Source organism: Tupaia chinensis, unplaced genomic scaffold, assembly GCF_000334495.1.
Source record: "Tupaia chinensis unplaced genomic scaffold, TupChi_1.0 Scaffold000332_1, whole genome shotgun sequence".
Classification (NCBI taxonomy): Eukaryota; Metazoa; Chordata; class Mammalia; order Scandentia; family Tupaiidae; genus Tupaia; species Tupaia belangeri.
In genome coordinates, this window is record NW_006159826.1 from 525,020 (window position 1) to 533,766 (window position 8,747).

The 8,747-nt window shown below is 55.9% G+C and overlaps 1 protein-coding gene across 1 annotated transcript; it reads right to left on the reverse strand.

The window, feature by feature from the left end:
• Positions 1–2,900: 2,900 nt before the first annotated feature.
• Positions 2,901–3,848, reverse strand: LOC102489905 (olfactory receptor 12). The gene has a single exon (XM_006151974.1). It carries the CDS (start codon positions 3,846–3,848, stop codon positions 2,901–2,903), a length of 948 nt encoding a protein of 315 aa, XP_006152036.1.
• Between the last annotated feature and the right edge of the window lie 4,899 nt (positions 3,849–8,747).

Here is an 8,747-nt window from a genome sequence, read left to right on the forward strand (position 1 = left end):
TCTCTCTCTCTCTCACTCTATCCCTCTCTGGTCAAATTAAAATCAATAAATAAAAGAATAAAGTTAATAAAATAATTATTTAAAAAATTTATCAGAACATGTGTCTCCTTATTTTTATTTTTCAGAAATTCTTTGGACATGGTGTATCCTAATATAGAATTAATTTGTTTAATACTATAAAAATCTGGCCAAGTTCAATAACAGCCTGGAATTTATAAATTAGGTTGAATAATGAAGGTCTGTATGATATTGGCTCTTGCCCTTCATGGATATGGTATGTCCTTCTATTTACTCAGGCTTCCTTTCATGCCCGTCACTCACTTTCCATTTTTCCTAAGTTTTTAAGGAAAACGTGCCAACTTTTATGTATTTATTTTTAAATACTGCATAATTATCTTTACCTTATTTCACTTTTTAAAAGAATTACTTATTTAATTTTATTTATTATTATTGTTTTTAATTCACCAGTGAGATGAGAGAGGGAGACAAAGTGAGAAAGCAAGCCTCCAGGTCCGGGACTCAAACTACAGTCAGCCACGTGGGAGTCTAGCATCTTAACCACTGCAGCACCTGCTGGTCCCCTAATTCACAGTTTTTTAAGTGTAAAAATCCCTTTAATATTTAAGATTTTTATTGTATTTTACTTTCTATTGCTGTCTTTTTTTTTTTTTTTTTAATTACCAGCGAGTATGTGACTCCACCAGAGAGGGAGAAAGAGAGAGGGAGAAAGCACCCCTGGGTGTGGTCACCCTGCGATCCCCTTCTCCCCCTCTCCAACCTACGGGGTTGCTGGGCATGCACACACATGCAGCTGGTATGTTTTCAAACCCTCGGGCTGGATTATAAGCCACGATCAGGCAGGCGGGATGTGCTCCCTTCACCACTAGCCCGAGGGTCAGGCCCAAATTTTACTTTTTTAAATTTAGCGACATGTCCTGAAATAACCACAAGACAGAGAAACACCCAGTGGGAGAAGTCCCCGTGCATGTGGCAGAGGTGGCAGCACGGAGCTGGCCCTGTGACTCGGCTCTCCGGGAGCGGCAGGCAGCTGCCTGGCAGAGACGGGCGGCCTGACCTGCAGCCCACGGCGAATCTGGCCCATGTCAACTGTGGCTCTTCACACGAGCGGCCGAACAACTGAGTTTCTTAAATATAAAACGGAAGACTGACCCAAAGCAGGCAACTTCTTTTCAGCATGACATAGAAATAAGAAAATACTGACAAACGTTAAGTGTATGAACGTGTGTTGACCGAGAGACGCCGTTAGACCGTGGGGATGACTGGGAATGCAAGCCACGAAGTGGGAGAAGACTGGAAAATTGCCTAATTAACGAGCTGCTCATACCCAGAATGTGAAGGACTATCACAAATCAACAAGAAAAAGACAGCGAACACATATTAAAAAGTGCAAGTGATAGGAGCCAGCAGATGGCCTAGCGGGTACATGGCTGAATTCTCACATGGCCAACCATGGTTCGACTCCCGGAATCAGTGGCTTGAAACTCTGGGTGTGTGTGCATGCCCAAGATCCTGGGAGAACGGACGAGAAGCCACTGCCGTGTGGCCATCCCTCGGGGGCAATTTCTCACTTCCCTCTCACCGTCTCTGTCTCTCTCTGGCAAGCACACGTGCCCTAAGGCAAAAATATCTGGGAAAAAAAAAAAAGAAGTGCAAACAATAAATACCACCCAAAGCAGGACATCAGAATTGCCACTGAGTACACAGAAGAGGCTACCCCCACTCAGCAGTAATTTGATAGAAATGAAACACAAGGAGCCCCTCACCAAACAGCTAAACGAAAAGTTGGCAGCGTCTGTCCACGGCGAACCTACGTCCGCGTCGTCGCCAAGCAGCTGTCCTCGGGATTTCCAGCAGAATGAGTCACGTGCATCGAAGGTCTGGCAAGAGTGTCGCAGCAGCCTCGTTTTAAAAGACAGTCACTGGCAACAAGTAATGCCGGTTCAGAGCGGGACAGGTGGTCCGGCACTCCAAGGCGGGAGCCCGGCACGCGGCTATCATGGAGCCTCACTGCACTTCGTCCGTGGACCAATCCCACAAAGATGGGGTTGAGCCAAGAGAGCACACCCCAGATGAGGGCCGGTCCTGCCGTACCCAGTTCTCGGCAGCCCAGGTCAGCCGGGCCACGCAGTGACGGAGGCCCGAAGGCCGTGCTGGGGCTGGGTCAGTATCTCTCCCCCCAGGGGTCGGTGAGCCCCCGAGCTCCGGCTGCAGGACGTCCTAACTGGAGAACTCATCCCACACCCCCCACATGCACCTGGTGCTCACTCACGTGCTGGCTCTCCTTCGGGAGCGAGGCATCGCTGGCCAGACCCCAGCTGCCTGTGGCCAGGCCTCATCCTGCGGACAGCCCCTCGCCGTGGGAAACGCCTTGGCCACTGACCTGAGTGATTGTAAAGACCCGGGGGGGGGGCGTGGAAGGTGAGCTGAAGAAACAGGAGTGGACCAGGAGGCTCTTTCAGATGGTGCTCGGGAGAGGGCACCTGGGCCCAGCCTCAGAGCAGGGCAGGGAGCATGTAAACATTACTAGGGATTTTTCAACGTTTTGTTTGCAAAGATGGATCAACACACATAGACCAAACCCAAATACCTGTCTCTTTTCCTGCAGAAAACCCTTCGATGTCAACCAGGGTAAACAGCGACATTGTACCCACACGTGGGGTTGGACCCGCGCTGTTTCTGGACTGTTTTTGTGTGTACATGTGAGGGGGGCGATGCTCATGCTTAGTAACTGCCTGGCCTGCACTACGCTCCCAAGAAGGCTGGATGCATGGACGGTGGAGAGGAAGGCTGAATTAAGGAGTGAATGCACTCTGGGGGTGGACCTTCGGAGCTCACCCCTGCAGCCCAGGACCCCGGGTCTCCCGCCGGCCACTCCCTCACTAGGCTGTCTGTCTCTGGCTCAGCCTCCTCAGGGCATCCTTCACGTCCTTGTTCCGCAGACTGTAGACGAGGGGGTTAAGCATCGGGATGACCAGGGTGTAGAAGACGGAGACCACCTTGCCCTGCTCCAAGGATTCCACAGCCCCTGGCTGGGCGTACATGACGAACACCGTCCCGTAGAACAGGGACACGGCCGTCATGTGGGAGCCACAGGTGGAGAAGACCTTGTGGCGCCCGGTGCCGGAGCGCATGCTCAGGATGGTCACTGCGATGTAGCCGTAGGAGACCAGGACCACGAGCGTGGTGCCCACGATGATGAGCCCGCAGAGGCCGAACATGACCAGCTCGTTGAGGGTCGTGTCGGCGCAGGCCAGCCGCAGCAGGGGCGGCACGTCGCAGAAGAAGTGGTTGATGCGGTGGGAGCTGCAGAAGGGGAGCTGGAATGTGAGGCTGGTCTGCACGATGGAGTTGAGGCAGCCTCCACAGTAGGTGCCCAGCACCAGGCGGGCACAGCTCGCGGGGCACATGGTCACCGGGTACCGCAGGGGGCTGCAGATGGCCATGAAGCGGTCGTAGGCCATCACGGCCAGGAGGAAGCCCTCAGTGGTGACCAGCAGAGAGAAAAAAAAGAACTGGGTGGCGCAGCCCGCGAAGGTGATGGTCCTGGACGAGGAGAAGAAGTTGGCCAGGGCGTTGGGGGCGATGACGGAGGAGTAGCAGAGGTCCAGGAAGGAGAGGTTCTTGAGGAAGAAGTACATTGGGGAGTGCAGGCGGGCATCCAGGGTGATGACCAGGATCATGGTGAGGTTGCCCAGGACGGTGACCACGTACAGGGCCAGGAACACAGCGAAGAGCAGGGCCTGTGTCCCCGGGCCCCCTGCAAATCCCTCCAGCACGAACTCGCTCAGGGAGACCGCCGAGAGGTTGCCATTGCTGCGGGTCAGCATGGCCTGGGCCGGACACAAGGTGGAGAGGAGGCTGGAGCCTCAGGAGGGAGCAGGCCCTGGTCACATGGTCATACGTCCCCTGGAGCAGGGACCCACCAATGCCGCTGCACACTGCCCGAGAGAGGTCAACGCCTGGGTCTCCTTCCAGTGGAGCTCACAATGTCCTGTGAGGGCAACGTTTCCTTCTGTTATTTAATTTGTAAACATGCATTGTGTTTACATGCCCTTTCCGTGTAGTTGCTGCAAAGGGGCTAGGGTGGGGTTCGGAGAGGGTTCCTGAACTGAGCAGCCCTCAGTGAGGCCAGCGTCACAGCCTCCCTGCCCCTCCTCCTGAGATGCTCACTGTCCCCTTCCCAAGGGACACCCCTGCATTCTCCATCCCTGTACCTGCTTGCACCTAGTCCCGCACCCTCCAGGCCTTGGCTCCCCGACTCCTAGGGGTGCTCACGGAAGGCCCCTGCTCCCAAGGCCCAAGCCAGGTGACCACTCAGTTGCAGACCAGGTTGGACACGGAACAGGATCAGCCTCCCCTGAGGTGGGCGTCTCTGCCTATCTCCCCTGCAGGACACAGAGACTGTTGGGGTGTTGCTGCCTCAGATATGGAGCAGGTGGCTTTCTGAGAGGGCTCTCTGCATCCGTGATGGTGGCAGAGGCTCCTGCCAGTATCCAGATGTTGGGCAGACCCTGGGGGAGGGAGACCGCCAGGCCCATCCTGAGGATCAGCAGGGTTGTGTTATGTTGGGCATGGACACGTCACCCCTTCTCCGCGCTGCCTCCCCTCCCGCCTTGTGTTCCTTTCAGCAAAGAGAGCCCCTATGCCCTGCTGCCTCTGCCTCGCCCCAGACCTTCCTTGTGGGGTGCTGCTTCCTGCGCTGTCACGTTCCAGACCACTGGGCCACTGTGAGCAGGACCAGCATGCCTCCCTGAAGGCCCGAGGATGGTGGTGGAGTGAGTTCTCCCTGGCAAGGGCAGACTGGGAGGTGTACCTAGGAGGAGCCTGACTGCAGGAAGGTGAGAGCCGCCTTCAGAGCAGATGCATCCTGTGCTGGGTCCGAAGGCACGGAAGGCACCGTGGAAGGAGCTGCCTGCAGCGGGAGGGAGGCTGCGGAGGCTGGTTGATCGGCAGCATGTGACCAGAGGAGGAGCCGCCCCACCTCCCTCCCGGCCAGGGCCTCCTGGCTGCTGCTCTGTGGCGCTTGATGTTCACACACACTCTGAGTACAGAGGGGTGGCTTGTGTGTGCTCCGTTCCTGAGACCTTGACCCCAACCCTGGAGTGCCAGCAGACAGCAGGGCGCTGGCTGGATCCTCGATGCCCAGGCAGGGGAGGAACACGGGGTCTGGTGGGTGAATTGGGCACCTAGGGAAGGCTGGGGCAGGGCTGCCCGGACCACCAGGACAGCAGCCTGCCCACCCCGTCACTCACCCCCTCGAGAGGGAGCACAGTCCAGAGGGGCCACCTTCCCTCGACCTCCACAAGTTGGCAGAGTGGGCCTTCCCCGTCACGAGCCCCTCGACTCACGGCTGCTCCCCAGACACAGCCCCTCCCGGGCTTCTGGTCCTCTTGCTGTGACTTGGCAGTGGCCCACGGGGGCTGCTGGTGCTGCCGTCTGCAAAGCCAGGCTCGCTGTTTCATTTGCGAAAAGCCAGCCCCATTGTACTTCCTGCCTCCCTGCCGGACCCGGGGTGGGGCTAGTGGAGGCTCAGTAGCCAGGAGCCTGAGGAGCCTCTTCCAGCTGGTGACAAGGAGTGTCCTCTATGACCCTCGGTTTGTGGTGACACATCCTACAAATTTAGTGTCCCTTCTCTCTAAACCTTTGCTATGTACAGCGTGGCCCTGGCCACACTGCGGGCAGCTTGCTGGAGTGCAGTGCCCAGGCCAGGCAGAGCGACCACGCCTCAGCGTCCCTGTTGGCCTTGGAGCCAGGGCTGCACGCAGGTGGGCAGGCTGTGGTCAGGGCTCCGTCTTCCGAGAACCTGTAGCCAAGCTCGCTGTGCCCACCTGGCTGGCTGCCCTGTCCCCTGTCACTGTCAAGATGGGCATGACTCACCACAGCGGAATGTACCCAGGTCCCCACACTCCTGATCCTGGTCTGTGCTGAGGGCGCGAGGGCCCCCGAGGACCACCTGCCTCTCCCCAGCTCAACCCTGGCTCCCGAGCACTGAAGAGAGGGTAGGAGGGACAGACAGGGGCGTCTGCGGTCCCAGCGACAGTCACCAGTGTCCAGGTCTGGCTGCAGGAAGTTCCTGGGTCTGTGGTGGAAGAGGGGAGGGGATGGTTCATGCACCTGTCCCTCCTAGCCTGTCCCCATCACTTGGCAGTACTCCGGGGGCCCTGCACTCAGGGTCAGTCTGCTGGGAAGCTCTGCCTGGCAGGGCTGGGACTTGGGGCCTCCAGTGGCTAATTAGGAGAGACTCCGGGCCTCTGTGGTGCGCAGGGCTGCAGGCTCCTCTGGGTCCCCTGTTTCCACCCTTGTCCAGAGCTCTCTTGCCTGCAGGGCTGGAGACCAAAGTCCAGGAGTCCCTCAGGAACCCCGGGGCTAACAGGCAAACACAGGATCTAAGAGCTGGCCCAGCAGCCTTCGGTGGCCTGCCCCAGACCACCTGCCACCACGTCCTTACCGTTTTGGTTGAGGAAGTGACCTAGTGGAAAAATCTGTGTGTTGGGGTTCTGGGTCCCCTGTTCTACTCTAAGGTCCCTTTCTTGGAGGCCCCTGGCCTGGGGCCTCATGGACTCACTGTGAGATGCCCATTTAAGAAGGTCATCTCTAATTCCTTGTTACATTTCTTTCTGCAAACAAACATGCTTCAAGCTGTCTGTTTTTTTTTTTTTTTTGAGAGTTTTTTGCTATAGGGCGCGTGCACTTGCCAGACAGACAGAGAGAGACATAGAGACAGAAAGCGAGAAATCACCCCCCAGGGGGGATGGCCATGCCACAATCCCTTCTCCTCCATTCTCCTCTCGGGATCTTGGGCACGCACGCACACACGCACAGCGTGCGTTTTAAGCCACCGGGTCTGGGACGCGAACCGCGGTCGACTATGTGGGAGTCCAGCGACATAGCCATTACGCTAACTGCTGGTTCCCAAGCTGTCTGTTTTTAAATATTCAAAATGAGCATGGCTAGAGAAGCCCAAGTGGTCAGAAGGCGACAGAGTGAGGAGCTGGAGCACCCGCATCTTGTGGGAGGCTGCACATCAGTGAGTCTGCAAGGTCATTAGGTTTCGGTTTCTCAGAAAGCAATTACTGGGAACCAGCAGTTAGCGTAATGGCTGTGTTGCTGGACTCCCACGTAGTCGACCGCGGTTCATGTCCCGGACCCAGTGGCTTAAAACTCACGCCGGGCATGTGTGTGTACGTGCCCAAGATCCTGAGAGGAGAATGGAGGAGAAAGGATTGCGGCGTGACCATCCCCCCTGGGGGGTGATTTCTCGCTTTCTGTCTCTATGTCCCTCTCTGTCTGGCGAGTGCACGCGCCCTACAGTGAAAATCTCTCTTAAAAAAACAAAAAGAAAGAAAGCAATTACACAATGCCAAAGGCCACAATTGGCTCCTCTTCAAAACCTCACCTTCAAAACCATACTCTGATTGGCCACTTCTCATAGCAAATCGGTGAGCTTAGAATCCCTCAGATTTGCATATCCAGCACCTCACGATTGGTTCACAAAAGCAACCAATCATAACCCACCTTTTACAATCCTTCATTTAACCAATCACTGCCCACCAACATGTATATAACCATGATCCCTGGCCCACAATCACCAGACAACCCTGAAAACCCTGAAGAGCTGTGACACCGAGTCGTCTCCGGACGACCCTGAAGAGTTGTGATACCGCATAGTCTCCGGACGACCCTGAAGAGTTGTGACACCACGTTGTCTCCGGACGACCCTGAAGAGTTGTGACACCGCGTCATCTCTGGACAACCCTGAAGAGTTGTAACACTGTGTCGTCTCCATGCTGCCCACAATAAACAGACACCCCAGAAGAGTTGTAACACTGTGTCATCTATGTGTTGTAACACTGCGTCATTCGTCTCGTCTCTCACTCCTTCCCTCAGGAAACCTGTTCGACTGTCCCCCGGGTCGGGACAGCGTCTGGCCTCCCAGCAGCCGGGCAGCTCCACAGACATACATGCTCATGAGCGTTGTTTCCGTCTTTTCTAAAAATTGGCTCACAGTATCCAGTGGATCTGCAATTCGATTTTTAAAGAAATTTAATTCTAAAATGTGCACATCTAGGCCAGTCTTCTTGCCTTTGCAGGGTGTATTCTAATTTGTTTACAGTCATGCAGTGGGCTCGACGGCCATCTCCCCTATTACGCGCAGTACTCCTAAAGTGCTCGTTTGCTGACTCCTGCTGGCCGGCCGTGCAGTTTGGTGCCAGCTCCCCGTTGCCCTCCAAACAAGCAGCGTGTTTCTTCTGCTGCCACCGACACGACTATGCTGGCCTCCTCTCCCTGTACGCAGGGGCTGTGAAGATCAGTGTGAAAGCATCGTTCCCTCAGAAGTGGTGACAAACGGCCCTGCCTGCCCAGCCGTTGGGCCGGCATTATTCTGGGCATTTCAGGAAGCTGTTAAGGGCGAGTCTGACTCTTAAATCCATGGGCTGAGGGGAGAGGATTGCCCTCCATAACTGAGCAGGCCTCGCTCAGTCAGTGGAAACGCCCGAATGGAACAAGGACGCTGCTCCCCCGAGCAGGACGGCCTCCCCGCCTGACTGCCTTGGAGCTGGGACATCAGTTCTTCCCGCCTTCTCGCACCGACCCACACATGACCTTCAGGTCTCCGTCGCTCTGACCCACACGCCGGCCCTCAGGTCTCCGTCGCTCTGACCCATACATAGACCCAAAGGTCTCCATCGCTCTGACCCACACACGGACCCTCAGGTCTCTATCGC